Source organism: Podarcis gaigeae (assembly GCF_964106915.1).
Source record: "Podarcis gaigeae genome assembly, chromosome: 8".
NCBI lineage: Eukaryota > Metazoa > Chordata > Lepidosauria > Squamata > Lacertidae > Podarcis > Podarcis gaigeae.
The window spans coordinates 57,216,226-57,232,030 of NC_139684.1; the positions used below are offsets into that span (position 1 = coordinate 57,216,226).

Here is a 15,805-nt window from a genome sequence, read left to right on the forward strand (position 1 = left end):
GCTGCGATTGGCGGCTGGCGATGCTCGGGGAGTTTGGGCGGCTCCTGCGAAGCGTGTGTCTATGTGTGTGTGTCAGGCTAGGTAGAGCCGTGCAAGGCAAGGGACCGGCTGGAAGGTGAGCAGCGCAGGGAGAATGGAAGCGGCTGCTACTGCGGTTTTTGGTGTCGCTGCTCCGCCTTTGCATTGAGGGGGAAGAGGAGGAAGCCTTTCCTGGCTAGCCGTGCGTGAGCATAGGTGGGCGCTGCCAGAAAGGGCCACTGCCCTTCCCCTCCTCCGGAGACTGCTGGACCTGGGTGGTACCCGCCTCTTCTCCCCCCTCCTATTTCCCCCCATTACAGGCTTAATGGGGAGGGGGGAAGCAGTGGCCCAAGAAGCCTATCCTCAGCTTCTCCTGTACCTGTGATATTTCATCTTCTGTAGAAATCAGAAGGAGGTGAAGGCTGTAACAGCAGAGAGAGAAACCTTTTTGTCACCTGTGAGCGTGTGTGTGTCTCCAGGCAAAGGTGCTGTTTGCTGGGGTAACGGAGCAAAAAAGGGGTGGGGAAAGTTGGCAGTGCTAGAAAGACATTGGAGCCAGCTTTGTATGAGAACTGCACATTTTCTCCTTGTCCTTGTAGTTCTGGGAGAGGTAGTGGAAGCACCCGGTACCCTGGCTGCTCTTACGTTCTATGCTCCAAGGTTGAGATCTTATATCGAAAACAGTTGCCAGAGCTGAGTCTTGAATGACGCTGAAGTGTGCTTTCGTGTGTGTCTTTGGGACTTGCTACTTAAAAGGAGACCCGCTGGGGTTGAGACTCTGTGGCAAGCATGTGTGCGGTGATCTGGAATTTCCCACTGTAGGCAGATTCTGGGTGCTCATTAGGGAAGGGCAATCTGTACAAGCTCAGAGGCACTAAACCCTGTTGCTTAGTGGCACTGGACGAATTTGAGACATTTGAAGTGGGAGCTGGATGGCACTTATTTTGCAGGTTGAAATATCCATGCTCAAAGTGCTGGACTTGGTGTCCCTGAGCTTTACAGAGCTGTGATCTTGTGTTGCCTAGGAAGAGAATTCTCTAGTGCTAAATTTCTAGGAACAAATATGTGTGGGCAGCTTGTGGGTACCTTGATAGTAAGGGGAATACACTCTGTACAGTGGTACCTCGGGTTAAGTACTTAATTCATTCCGGAGGTCTGTTCTTAACCTGAGACTATTCTTAACCTGAAGCACCACTTTACTGAATGGGGCCTCCTGCTCCCGCCGCACTGCCAGAACACAATTTCTGTTCTCATCCTGAAGCAAAGTTCTTAACCTGAGGTATTATTTCTGCGTTAGCCGAGTCTGTAACCTGAAGCGTATGTAACCCGCGGTACCACTGTACATGCTTTGGGGCTCTTTATTTTACTTCTCTTAAGTCCTTGCATTTCCAAAAGTGTGTTCTGTATTCATCATTTTGGTTTGGTCTGTGGCTGTACTGGCATTTTTGTAAAATGCACTGTTTGCACACAGTGAGGGTGGGACAGAGGATAGAGGCATAGGCAAACTTGGCCCTCCAGATGTTTTGGGACTACAGCTCCCACCATCCCTAGCTAACAGGACAAGTGGTCAGGGATGATGGGAATTGTAGGCTCAAAACATCTGGAGGGCCGAGTTTGCCTATGCCTGGGATAGTGTGATAAGTTTGGTCCCCTGGATTGTCAAGGCTACCTTCTTGCCAACACATGTTGCAGTCCTTATACTTGCATGCTCTCAAATTTAGAAGAAAATGAGATCTTATTCTATGTGCTGACTTTGTTGGCATCCATTTGTCTCAAGGGACAAAGGACTGCTCCTCTGGGAGTGAAGTCAAACCACTGTGTTAGCAGCACTTAAGTGACCTCCCTGGGGCGCAAGCCTGGGCAATGTGTATGGAGGACCTGGGCAGCCCAGACAACAATAACCCCTACACCTCTGAGCCTAACTGATGTCCAGAGGAAAACAATGGGCACCAGCTTGGTTGCAGGACTTGCCAGGAGGCGGCATATAAGGTGCCATCCAACTTAGGGACTAATATCTGGATTTGTGTAGGGTTTAGTCCTTCTCCCAAAAATATCCTGCAAGGCAGTGGAGGTTTAGGATCAGAATTTCCTTCTCCCATCTGTCGCTGGCTTCCCTCTACAGCTTATGCAGAAACCACCTTCTTGACTGTTGGACCCAGTATTGGTCTTGTTCGCTCAATCCTCCAGAGCCTGTCTTCACATGCAGGGCAGTCCCTAACTCATGGAGGGTTTGAGGCCCATCAGCTACCATCACCTGGTTTAGCTGGCCAGTGTAAGCTGTTCCCAGGTAGTGGCTGTTGTCACATGCTGACAGTTTCTAGGAGCCATAGCTGAGAGCTGAGTTCAGGGTAGGGACTAAAGGTGGACAGACCACCCTAGAAAAGCATGATGTGTCCCCCAGCTGAGGTATTTCCCCACCCCTAATATCCCATACACCCCTGTACAGTGGTACCTTGGTTGTCAAACTTAATCCATTCTGGGAGTCCATTGGACTCCAGGAACCGTTCGAAAACCAAGGTGCGGCTTCTGATTGGCTGCAGGAGCTTCCTGCACTCAATCAGAAGCCGCATTGGATGTTTGGCTTCCCAAAAATGTTCGCAAACCAGAACACTTACTTCCGAGTTTGTGGTGTTTGGGAGCCGATTTGTTTGGGAGCCAAGCCATTCAACAACCAAGGTACCACTGTACTGACTGTAGCAACACTAATGTGGTGGTTTCAGGGATGAAACTCATCTATAATCTCAAAAGGAATTTATAGTTGTATGCCTTGATTCTCTTGCCTGCAAAATGGGTGCCTCATCCCAACTGTGTTTCACTCATTTTTATTCTAGTAATAGCAAAGAAAGAAGGCTACCATTGTGTCAGTCACACAATAAATGTGATTTTCCCCCTGCCATTTATTCTTAACCTCTGTAGTGAGGACTGTTTTCTTCTGTCTGCAGCCAATTTGTGAAGGAAAATAGGTTTGGAATAGTTATGGCAAAAAAAGTGTGGAAAGTGAGATTTCTGGAGATTATTAAGGAGAGTTAGACTGGAAAAGTGGAGGTGAGGGGCACTGAGGGAGATGTGGTAGCTCAGAAGTGACAAAAGCATGCAAGTATTTCAGGGGTGAAAAGGCTGAGTGATCTCCCGGATGCTCCAGTTTTTGGTGTGTGTTTTCCTTGCTGGCTGTGCTGAAAATTCTTTGTTCCTAGGACTGACTGGCTTCCCCTGGAGGGTTATGCTACACAAGCCACATGGTTGAGGAGGAAGAAGAGTCTGCTTGGGTCCTAATGCCCTCTCTGTAGAAGGGTGACCTTGCATAGTTTTGGACACTCGCAAGAGGAATGTAGCGAGAGAAGCTGCATTCCTGTTCCCACTTTCTCCTCTCCGTCAGGCACAGTAATTAGATAGCTCATTAAAAAGCACAGGTTTTTCTCTTTACTTCTCCATTCCACTTGTGCATTTTAAGAACTCATATATGGACAAATCAGTCCTATAATCCTGGTACGCCAGGTGGCTGCTTAACACCCCTGAACATTGCTGGCACTTAATGAACCAGTTGTCAAACTTGTAATTGGGCAGTTCCATACATTAATAGATCATTGAAAGCAACTTTTAGCATAATGTGTGAATTGGTAATGAATGCTGGCAAACCCCTGAATGGATACAATTCTCCTAAGTCAAGTCATTTTCAGACAATCTCATGCTAATTTGTCTGTGGGGAGATTAGATGATGTTGCATCAAGCAAATGTTATCTCACACGATTTCCTCATCACTTCACACAAAAAGTTCAAAGTGGGTTTGTTGTTGAAGAGCTCCAGAGCAACTTCAAATGCACTTCCTGAATTTGCCAATATTTGATTGAATCTCACCCAAAAATAGCAGTAGTCTGAAAGCGCCTTAGTGTGCCCAGCTTCTGGTTGAGGTGATGTGTTCAATATAGGCCAATGTAGATGGAGTATTCAGATTACTGGGTTTTTAAAGGTTTATTGCCAGCGTATGCATCAGCTGTTCTGGCTGGAATTTTTCTCTGGTCCTCAAGTTTTCCAGATTCAGTTCTGTGTGCCTTGGAGGGGTGGGGAGATACACTGCTGTGGGGAGGGACTTGATCTCTGTGCACGAAAGGAAAGGCATTTCTGTGCTGATGTTCTGTTCCTGCATTTTCTTTCAGAGTCAAGAGGTAGTTCTTTGCTGTATGAGCAATGGAGATGCAATCTTACTACACCAAACTCTTGGGAGAGCTCAATGAGCAGCGGAAGAGGGACTTCTTTTGTGACTGTAGCATCATTGTGGAGGGGAGGATTTTCAAAGCCCACAAAAACATTCTGTTTGCCAACAGTGGTTACTTCAGAGCTTTGCTGATCCACTACATCCAAGACAGTGGCCGACATAGCACTGCTTCCCTGGACATTGTTACATCAGAGGCCTTCTCAATTATCCTGGACTTCCTTTATTCAGGGAAGTTGGATCTTTGTGGGGAAAATGTGATTGAAGTTATGTCTGCAGCCAGTTACCTGCAGATGACTGATGTTGTCAACTTCTGCAAGACATACATCAGGTCGTCACTGGACATCTGCAGGAAAATAGAGAGAGAAGCTGCCTTTTATCAGGCTGACAGTGGGAGCTCTAGTTCTGCTCGAGAGGGCACGTCGTATGGGGCAAAGAGCCAGTGCTCAGCGTCAGTTTCATCTCTGCAGGAGAAAGAGAGGGTTCCAGATTGCCAGCGAGACCCTCCCTGCGGGGAATGTTGTAGCTGCCACCCCATTCAGCTTGTAGTGCGGGACCCTGTAAGCAGTGACTCTCCAGATGACACAAATTCTTCACTGCCCAAAGTGGTAGAACCCAAAGTAGAGTTTGATGCAGACGAAGTGGAAGTGGAAGTTGGCGAGCGACTACAGCAGTACCCAACACCGCTGACGATTGAGCAGATAGAGGAGGGGCTCCATAGTGGCCAGGCCATGGACCTGGCATGCAACAACTATCACATGAAGCAGTTTTTAGAAGCTCTGCTGCGCAACAGTGCAGCCCAGAGGAAGGATGATGTGGTCCATCATTTTGTCCGTGGGTTTGAGGGTAGGCCAGAGGATGCAGGAGTGCCCATGAGTTCCGTGGTGGACATTCACAATGACTGGTATGGAGAGGATGCAGGTGAGATCAGATCCCATGAGGCTGGATGAGATTCCTCTGTTGCCGGGGATAGCTTTCTGGATGAAACTGTAGATAGTTATACCTGCAAGGGGGAGTGGGGGAAAGACAGCAAAGAATAAACATGCACCCTGTTTCGATGACTTGTAACATTGCCTTGGTAGTGCACAGTACCAAGAGTTCACTTTCATTAGGGCCAACCAGAATGTCACAAAATCATGAGCAAGTTTTTCAGAACGGGCTGGATATTGGGCAAAAAGGGGTGGGGTGGGCAAGGGGCTGCAGGAGAGAAAAGGAGGAGGGTAAAATATGCAAGCCTAGAAATCTACAGCACGTAACAGTCTTAAACCCGAGAGCAGAAGTCTGTTAACCAGACTGAATTAGCTGAGACTTTGCTTGGTGCAAAACAGATTTCAGGTGGTACTGAGGACTGTTGGGGAAAAAAGAAGCAATTACTATTTGTCCCTTTATATATATTTTAAAAGCCTCAAACAGTGGGTCTGTCTCCAGCACCAAATGGAATGCAGGGGTCTTTTGTAAGCAGGTTAAGAATTCCATTGTGGTCTTTTTGTTAGCAAAGATGGAGAGTAATTTTAGATGGTACACTAAACAGTAATTCAAAGCCAAATTAGGTGGCATCACTTCAGGGTTGGAGGGCATATATAGCCTAATGCCCCCCTCCCCCATTGTTCTAGCTTCAGGTCGTAAAATACCTTTTTTCTTTCAGTTTGAAGATTTCTCTCCTGGAAGGTTAATAGAGTAATCCTATTCGAGTTTACTCCAAAGTAAGTCCCATAGAATTAATTGCAGCAGGAAATTGCTGGACTGCAGACTTTTGGTACAAATAAGCACTGTTTATAACAAGCTTGAAATATCAAGCCTTGGGTGAGCAGGCACAAACATCCTTATGAATAAAAAGCAAATTTTGTAGCATTTATTTTCCGCTATTGATGTGCAGAAAAATGGTTTGCAGTAGTATGTTGAGACAGCATAGTAAAAAATCATGAAAATGCATTTTCCCAGGACAAGAGTTGCTATGTTTCTGTGTGGAATTTGGATGCATTTCCCCCAAAGAAAGCAGGGGAAATCCCTCCTTTTGCAAGGAGATTACATTTCCTTAGTTTCTTCTTGACCCAGCGCCCTCCAATTTTTTTGGACTATAACCTCTTGGTTGGGGTTGATGGGAATTGTAGTCCAAAACATTTGAAGGCCACCAGGTTGGAGGAAGGCTGCACTAAGGGAATCCCCGCCACACCTTGATGCTGTGTCAGCTGTAGCAGTAGTGTTGTGTGGCATGTGTGCGACATGGCTAATAATACACAGCAAAACAATCTCCTCTTTCTCCCTCATGTATTCTAAACCACAAAAATTTGTGCTTTTCTTCAGTTACCAGCATTTTAAATTCTGACCCCCACTTCCAAAACAGTGAGTTGACACCTCTGAAATGCTTCTCTTTCCAAAGGTGATGTGCTGGTGGTGCCGATCAAGCTGCACAAGTGCCCATTCTGCCCATACACGGCCAAACAGAAAGGGATCCTGAAGCGTCACATCCGTTCGCACACGGGCGAGAGGCCCTACCCATGCGAGATATGCGGCAAGCGCTTCACACGGCAGGAGCACCTCCGGAGTCATGCTCTGAGTGTAAGTCAGAGATGTGCAACAAGAGGCGAGTTAAAGAGTAAGCTAAATTGTGGGGTGGCTGGTGCTGCTGTCACTCCCAGGACTCTGACAGCAGAATCCTTAACACCCGTTGATTTTAAAAAGCAGACCTCAACTAGTGCTAATATGCCCAGGAACCTCACCAAAATGCTGGAGAGGATGCACCTCCACAGGCACATACCTCCACATGTGGTGGGAATGTTCCAAAATCCAACTATTCTGGACAACAACCATACGAGAAATAACTAAGCAAGTATTAGAAGTCACCCCAGAACTCGCTCTACTAAACATCTTCCAAGATAATAATGCCCACAACATCATAAAGAGCTCATAACCCACTTACTCTGAGCAGCCAGAAACATCATATCCAGACACTGGAGAGACCTGTCAGGAGTAAGCATGGACCAATAGTACCAAATAGTATGGGAAACAGCCCTATGAGAAAAACTTATCAATAAACTGAAACTGACACGGGGACAAATAGAAGAAGACGCCTTCACCCCGGTATGGCTCCCCTTTATCACATACACAGCCCAACAAGACAATGACAAGAATCCACCAACAGCATACGAATCAATTTCATAGAATCATAGAATCATAGAGTTGGAAGAGACCACAAGGGCCATCGAGTCCAACCCCCTGCCAAGCAGGAAACACCATCAGAGCACTCCTGACATATGGTTGTCAAGCCTCTGGCTAACTTGATTCCAAAACATGCCCCCACCCCACTCACACATGAAAATAAAGACCACCACAGCCAACCACAAATGAATAACCACACCCTAGGCCAACCTAAACCTCTCTCACCACCAAAGGAACACAAGCAAATAGTAAAGAGAACCCGCCCAAGCAACGCTGACACAAAACCCCTCACATACATTAAGTAAAATAGAAACATCGCCACCCAACTCCACCCCCACTCACCATGGCCCCCTCCACCTTTTCCCACCTTTTCATCCTAATGTAACACTAATGTCTCAACAAATGAAACTGATCTGTAGAAAATGTAACTTGAAAAAAGAGACATTGCACATACTTTTGTAAACCAAGAAATATTTAATTAAAAATATGTTTTAAAAAAGCAGACTTCAAACCACTTGTAGGAACCTCTGCCCCCACCCCCCAGTATAATTCGGCCTGGCATGGCGTTGACATTTGTCCAGGAGATGATTTTCCCCAAACTGATAGCCACCTGCTCCACACCCTGGCATTGTATGTGGCAACCATTTTGATGTCCACTTTGTCCATTTTCAGGTGGGGTTTGGATTCAAACCGCCCCTGGAAATGGACTTTTGCCCTGATTAGCAGTTAGATGGATCCCTTGTGTACCTTGATAGGTGGTTGGGGCTGCTGACCTGTCAAAATTGATCTGTGGGGAGTGCAGAGCCTGGCCAGAAGGCCAGATCCAGTTCAACCTGTCATTCTTGTGCCAGCCACTGACCCTTCCTGCTTTGTGTCACGATGCTCCAGGTCCATCGGTCAAACAAGCCAATCATCTGCAAGGGCTGCAGGAGAACGTTTACAAGCAGCCTGTCCCAAGGCTTGCGCCGCTTTGGATTGTGCGACAGCTGCACTTGTGTCACGACTACGCACGAGGATTCGATGCCCATTAACCTCAGTCTGATGGAACCTTCGTCTGAAGGCCAAGAAAAGAGCGACCCAGACAACGATTGGCCCATCTATGTGGAATCTGGTGATGAAAACGACCCCCCTGAAGATGATGATGCTGACCCTGATCCTGACGACAAGCCGGATCTCCATCGAGAAGCACTTATGTAGCAGCAAAAAGAGGGTGGGGAGATGTAAATTCTTTTTCTTATTTGATTTGTCATCTTGACAGCCGGAAAACTGCATATTTATCCCAAGTTGTGAAGTTTGTGGGGGTTTTTTATATGAATAAATTCCATTTCCTAGAACAGGTAGGAACAACTGGACTTTTAAAATTCTGAAATGTCTTTTTAACTTGTTAGTGCTGTGCGCTACACCTTTGAAAGGAATTGTGTGTCCAGGCTGAGCAGAGGCTATGTTCCTTGCAGACCTTCTTCCACCCTTTGGATATGAGGCCAGGCTTTGTCCCTTTATGGCCAGTAATCTTCCATGTTCCTGTGATCTTGCCTCTCCCCCCCCCCCCCCCAGTTTCTGCCTCTCCCTCTCCCTCTCCTCTCAGGATCTGGGTCTCAAACTTAATTCTGAGCTGCTGCTCTCTTTCCTGGACTTTTAATTCTACCTTAGAAATGTAGATGAGGACTTGATCAATGCAAACAAGGCTAAAAGTCCACCACCATTAAAGCATATCCAAGAATGAACAGTTGTGTATACATAAATCTAGAAATGGCTCTTTTTATACAGTATTTTATTTTATACTGTACATTTATAAAAAGTAAATACTGGCACTTCTGTTCATCCTCAAGAAACTTGCGAGGAAGGTATCTAGTCAGGCAGCAGATAAACAGTATGCAGATTTCTGTGGCAACCTTCTTGAGGGTCTGAGCCCTTCAACCAGGCACTGACCGTTTTTGTAGTGCTTGAACCGTAAAAGGCCTTTCAGGGTTAGGCCATATATCTACTACGAGCTGCAAACTTTTGACGTGTTTTGAAGTGGGACCATAACTCAGTGGTACAGAAAGTCCCAGGTAGGATCCTGGCAACATCACCAGCTAGAAGGATCAGGTAGCAGCAGGCAGTAGGAAAAGAAGTCACTGCCTGAGGCCCCACCCTGGAGAGGAACTGCAGCTGCTGTCACAAATCAGCATAGAAAATAATGGGCTGGGTGGAGATACCTTCCTATGAATTAGAGTATTTTTGTTTCTGATCTGTCTGGAGGCAGGTCCAGCACACAATCTGCTAAACATTTATTTAAGTAATTACTGAAGATGTTCTCACTGTGCAGGCCCATTTTTTTCCTTAAGAAAAAAAACAAAACAAAACCAGCATGCCTGCGTGCCTTTAATGGATTTGCAAAATCGCACCTGCTTATATCTCTTAAGCACCAGGAGAGCAGACATGGCAGCAGCAGGAAGTCCCTCACAATGAGGGGAAATGTGAGAGGGATAAATATAAAATCCTGAAGAGGATCTCATGAAATGCCTGAGAGCTGGCCATACAGAAGCTTGTTGGAATTGCAAGAACCTCAGTTTCCTCCCCCTCATTTAAGCAACAAACTACTCAAGGCTACAAGAGCACCAGAGTTCTGGTCATTGTAGATGGCATGAATTGCCCCCTTCTCAAATAACTATACTCATGCAATTATTGTAAAAAAATGTGAATAAGCAAGGTAGCTGGCCGCTCTTCTGCTTATACGACTTCTCTGACGTAGCCCCTGTGCTCTGGGTGTCCTACAAACCCCCACCCACCCCCTGTATATGTTCCTGCTACTTGTACAGTCAGTTGGTCGTATTTGTTGATCATTGTGGTTTCTACATTTGTACTGTCTCATGAATTGGTCTTGAGTACTATTCCTTGTTAAAAAATTCAGCTTGGGTTCCACCCTTTTCCTGTTGAATGGCAGGAATTTGGCTTCTTGAAGGATGTGAAGTTACTTGTTTTACTTTTCTAGTGCTGAATTTCTCTAGGCTATTAAACTGGCTGGAAAACTGTGAAATGTCTGTAGACATAAGATAATGAAGATACCAAAACAATTCAGTTAAAATCAAGGTGCATGACTGTACATGGCAGTTCCTAGCCATCTTGGTCATTTGAAAGATTTGGGATTATACCTAAACCTGCTTACCTGAATGACAATGGCACACTCAGGTTGGCCACCAGTCTTACAGGTCTGCCTTAATGAGGCTGGTGTTCCTGTTCTATGTTGGGCAGCTCTGATATGGACTGTCTTGCAAACAGCATTCTGTCTAATTTGTGATGCTTGATGGATTATATTAACTTTTAACATGCAGGTTTCTCCCACCTGCTTCTTCTTGAAATGAAGGTGTAAATTTTCTTGTGTGTTCATAAAACACTACTGTAGAAGGGGTTATGATGTCATAAATGTAGCATTTTTATATCATCATGAGATTGTGCAGGATGAAACAAGGCAAGGAAAGAAGCAATAATCTTTCTTTTTTTTATAAAAAAGTTGTAACTGTATAGCAAAAGAAAAAAGAAAAAATGATATTTACAATAGGCTCCCTTTTTCCTTAAAGGAACCAAGGCTCTGAAGTGCAAAGTCCTGACACCACTTTTGCGAGGTGTCTTTCTGAATAGTTACTGGAAAACACAGTGGGGGGGGGATGTAATCTGATCTTTCAGAAAATTGGTCTTGAGAAACATTTTGAAAGGTTCAGCCCTGAAATGGCTTTCCCCAAAGCTGAGCACAAGGGAGCCTGGAGTTTACAAAGCAGTTGAAGGTGCTCTTGAACCTCTAACGAATGGAGTTGCTCATTGAATGCAGGTTAGGGACACAATAAGTGCTCCTAACTCAGGCTTTGCCAACTTGGTGCCCTCCAGATGTTGAACTACAACTCAGCATGAACAGCACAGTGTGTTGGCTGAGGCTAGCTGTATTGCAACATTTGGAGAGCCCCAGGTTGGTGAAGGCTATTCTTAACCCATTAGCTCAGAGCATTTGGGATACTTGCTCCTTTCTGTCCTCATTCGGGCGGCTTATCACTTTGTTTTGAGTTCTTTAGAAACCACTGAAGACTTGTGATGCCCAAGATTTGTAATGGCTTGTATGCTAAAACTGATATGAGTGGCTTTTCACACAGTGCATCCTGGAGGTGCATAAGCAGAACTAGGAGGAAATGGACCACCCTTCTAGATTTGAGAGATGTGGATTCCTTTTAGGCTGCTTCTTTTGATCCTTAGAGGTTTTCTTGTGTACCTTGTGAGTAAAGAATGAATCTGTTGACATTTTTGCGTTATGGGAGTTGGAGTGGAACAGATTCCAATCTCATTCCTGTTAGGAGACTGCCAAAATAAGATTTCTAATTGTTTTCAAGTGGATCCTGTGTGTCATCTTGTGTTTAATTGAAAATGATGCACTTGACTTGCTCATCTGTGGCAGGTGTTTTGTAAGTGTAGTACATGCTGTAATTCTAGCTCAGTTCCATGACGTGTCCTTGGAACCCTCCATTAAAAGTGTGCAAGCAAAAGAGATACTGCAGTTCTAAGAGACAATTTCATGGTGCTTAAAGAAGAAATTGAAAGCCACCTGAGCTTGCCATAACTAATTTTGCAGAGGGGGTTTCCTCCCCCCCAAGTGTAATTTCTCTAGTTTCCCCTCCCCCTACATAAATATGCAGTTGGTATATTAATAGCACATTGTACTGCTAGGTAAACTTCTTCACCTTGCAATCTTACTCCTGTCCTAAATGTTCATACTGTACTTGGAATTAAATCCCATTGATTTCAGTGGAAGTTGCTTTTTAAGCATTTATGGTGTCTGCCTTTCAGAAATTCATATGCTTGATTTTGTTAACAGTGAATGGTAACTTTATAGCCATAGCCCTTTTTAAACATTTTTTTTTACAAATGAAAGTTGTGATTAGGACCAATCTAAGAATATAAACATATATTAGAAATTATGACTCTTTAGGGAAATCTTCCTTTAATTTATGAAGTTTTAATCAAGGACTGCAAGCTAAATGGAAGCAAAAAACAAATTACTGTAAATAAACAGAAAAGATATTGGCTGAATTTCAAGCAGACAGCTGAATCTTCTCACATGCTGCATATGATATGACTCTTCCTGTCATCTGTGTTAACTTGATTCTGTTCTGCAGGCAACCTATTGAAATCAATTGGACCAATTCAACAATGGATTGTGTGTGAATTTCTGAAAGTGCAGTCATATCACAGTTTGGATTTGTTGTAAGTGGATGTACTGACACAGCAACATAGAAGAGCCCTGCTGGATCAGGCCAAAAGTCCACCCAGCATCCAACATCCTGTTCTCTCAGCAGCCAACCAGATGCCTGTGGAAATCCCACAGAGAGGAGCCAAGTGCAAGAGCAACTCTCCCCACTTGTGATTTCCAGCAATTGGTATTCAGGGGCAAACTGTCCTGGAAGGTGGTACACAGCCATTCATGGCTGCATGAGTTTGTCTAATCCTCTTTTAAAGCCATCCATGCCTGTGGCTATTCCTATAGTTTTAACTGTGTCCTGTGGGAAGAAGTACACCATCAGTTTACAGGTTACTTTATATAGCTTCGTAAGGAAAATATTTGTAAAAGCTGCTCTGTGCTCCCAACAAGCTTTCAAAATCCTACATAGAACAGAGCAAGGGTAGGGAGAGATAAGGGAGTGACTAATGCCATGATTACAGCTCGAGTACAAAGCTCTTTAAAAAAGTTCCCCTGAACATCTCAAAGAAAGATGCCACATTCTTGGTTGGTCAGGTAAGAGCTTGCACATAACTTAAGTCATATGCGCATCATTGGCAGCAGGTGTTTTTTGCACATGTAGTTCTGATGTGAGTGTGCACCAAGAGCTGGGGGTCTTCTGTTTAATGCAGTCAGCACAGCTCTGTACACATTTCCACTGCATGCACGGAGCTGCAACTGATTTTACAGGGAATGGAGTGACTCATATTCCCCAAACTTGAGTTCTATGTGCCTGTGGAGCTTTGGACTGGAATATGGCCCATTTGACCTGTAAATTATAAACGACTTGGAAGCCATTTTGGCATATAAGTGGTTATATCAATAATAAATAGTAAGGGGGCCAAAGGTGTAAGAATTAAAGTGGTCTTGGTGGTATGCAGGAAAACGACCTGATCTGATTGCTTTCTTAACATACCAGGGCTCAAGAGACTAATCAGAACTGCGTGTTTATCTGTGGGCCCCTAAAGGGAAAGTAGTACTGAAGTGCCATCACTGCCTGCCTAATTTCTGGTGTCTCCTTTCTGATGTTTGACTTGTGTCAGGGTAGATCAGAAATAAACCAAAGTTGAGAATCTGCAGAGACCACCACTACAGCAGCTATTTTTATTTTGTCTTTTTTCTTCCCAGGGAGGCGAGAGAAACAAATATGAAGTGCTTTTGTAATTTTGTTTCTGCAGTGGTGCATTATCAAGTCTTGTATGTTTAAATTGTTTATGTACTATACATGTTTATATAACTGTAGTCCAGTACTTTTATAGCTGAAAATGTGAAAAAATAAATAAATATCAAAATAACATTGAAATAACGGTGCCGGCTTCAATTTGTATGTAAAGGTACTCAGCTGTGTAAGAAGGTACTTTGGGGTGCACAAATAGTAGGGTGGTTTTCCAACCCACCCACTTCAGATGTAGACTTGGAACTGAGCATTTGCCTGGTGCTCCTGCGGCTGGAGTATCAGACTAGGAATTTTTTTTTATTATTATTATTATTATTATTATTATTATTATTATTATTATTATTATTATTATTTATATACCTCCCTTCACCCGAAGATCTCAGGGCAGTTCTCAAGATGAAAGTACAGGATAAAAGTACAGGATAAATTGATAATACAAGAACTAAACTAAACAATAACCCCCCTTCCACAAACACATTTTAAAGGCTGTAGAATATTAATCAGCCAAAGGCCAAAGAGAAAATTATTCATATGGCATCTAAAGATGTATAATGAAGGTGCCAGACAAACCTCCCTGGGAACAGCATTCCTGGGAATGGGGAGACCCGGGTTCAAATCGCCAGTCAGCCCAACCACTAACTCTTAGCTTCATCAAGGTAGGCTAAAATGGGCAAGTCTCATATGCTACCTTGAGTTGCTTGGATATTAAGAAGAAGAAGAAGAAGAAGAAGAAGAAGAAGAAGAAGAAGCGGAGTTTGGATTTGATATCCCGCTTTATCACTACCCGAAGGAGTCTCAAAGCGGCTAACATTCTCCTTTCCCTTCTTCCCCACAACAACACTCTGTGAGGTGAGTGGGGCTGAGAGACTTCAGAGAAATGTGACTAGCCCAAGGTCACCCAGCAGCTGCATGTGGAGGAGCGGGGACATGAACCCGGTCCCCCAGATTACGAGTCCACCACTCTTAACCACTACACCACACTGGCTCTCATAAGTGTATAAATTATACCATCTAGGGTAGCCGTATTTCAAAAAGTGAAAATCTGGACACAAAAATTGTTGAACTCCCCCCTCTCCCTGCCACCAAAATCTACAATTCAGATCTGCCATGCAGCCAGATTTTTTAAAAAAGCAATTTCCGCCTGGATGCTGTTTACAAGGGCCAAATACCAGCTATGTCCGGGAAGTTCTGGCCATATGGCAGCCCTACCCTTGGCAGGATGTAAATGCAAAAACCCCAACCACATACATAAAGGGGATCTGCTGGTTGAAGCAGCCTTTCTTATGCACACAGCCAATAGGGATGCACATCTGGATATTTTGTCATATGCACGGTGATGCTCATCCAGTCTCAGTGAACTGGTTGACTAGGTCTTTAGTGAGTTTGGGGATGTGTGGTCTTTTCTAACGGGGAGGAAAAGGAAACCAGCTTCTTTTATGCACGACTAGAACTTGGATTAGAGAGATTGCCATGAGAAGCTGCCTTATACCATGTCAAACCGTTGATCCATCTAGCTCAGTATTGTCTGGTAGTGACTTCCCAGGAGGTGCTGGAGATGGAATGGAAGACCTGCATGCAAAGCAGATGCACTGCTAATGAGCTACTGTCCTGACCCATAAATAGAAACCAGTGGGACACTCACCCAAGGGGGGGGGGGCGCCATTCAGTCACCAGTGCAAGCCCTTTTTCTGGGTTTATTTTATTCTAGGGGAAATCCCTTCATAGAAACATGCTGTCAGCTCTTGGTGGCTGTTTCAAAGCCCATCTTGAGCTCAAAATGGATCAAAAGGTGGTGGATATGAATAATCCTAAAAGCGTCCCTTTTTTAAAAAAAAGTGTTACAATTTTCAAAGTCATTTGCACGCCCAATTTCTTTTTCTGCTGGGAGGTTTGTCGGTTTTAGGTCCCCAAACCATTTCCCTTGATCCAGGAGGAACTGCCTCTACCCTTCCAGCTAAGTGAGGGGACAGATTTAAGAGCACCGTGAAAGGGCAGGAGG

General features: G+C 44.6%; 1 protein-coding gene across 5 annotated transcripts in view; it reads left to right on the forward strand.

Annotated features, from left to right (window-relative positions):
- ZBTB8B (zinc finger and BTB domain containing 8B) overlaps nucleotides 1-15,805 on the forward strand; it is a 19,641-nt gene continuing 3,836 nt past the window's right edge. The window contains exons 1-5 of one of the 5 annotated variants that reach the window (XM_083751804.1): nucleotides 1-115; nucleotides 4,173-5,149; nucleotides 6,609-6,787; nucleotides 8,276-8,597; nucleotides 12,529-13,935. In XM_083751804.1, coding sequence (XP_083607930.1) covers nucleotides 4,204-5,149; nucleotides 6,609-6,787; nucleotides 8,276-8,584 — 1,434 coding nt within the window. In that variant the 5' untranslated portion in view covers nucleotides 1-115; nucleotides 4,173-4,203 and the 3' untranslated portion in view covers nucleotides 8,585-8,597; nucleotides 12,529-13,935. Of the gene's footprint in view, nucleotides 235-4,172; nucleotides 5,150-6,608; nucleotides 6,788-8,275; nucleotides 13,936-15,805 lie in introns of those variants that run through there. The other 4 variants (XM_083751802.1, XM_083751801.1, XM_083751803.1 and 1 more) reach the window with 4 other exon arrangements.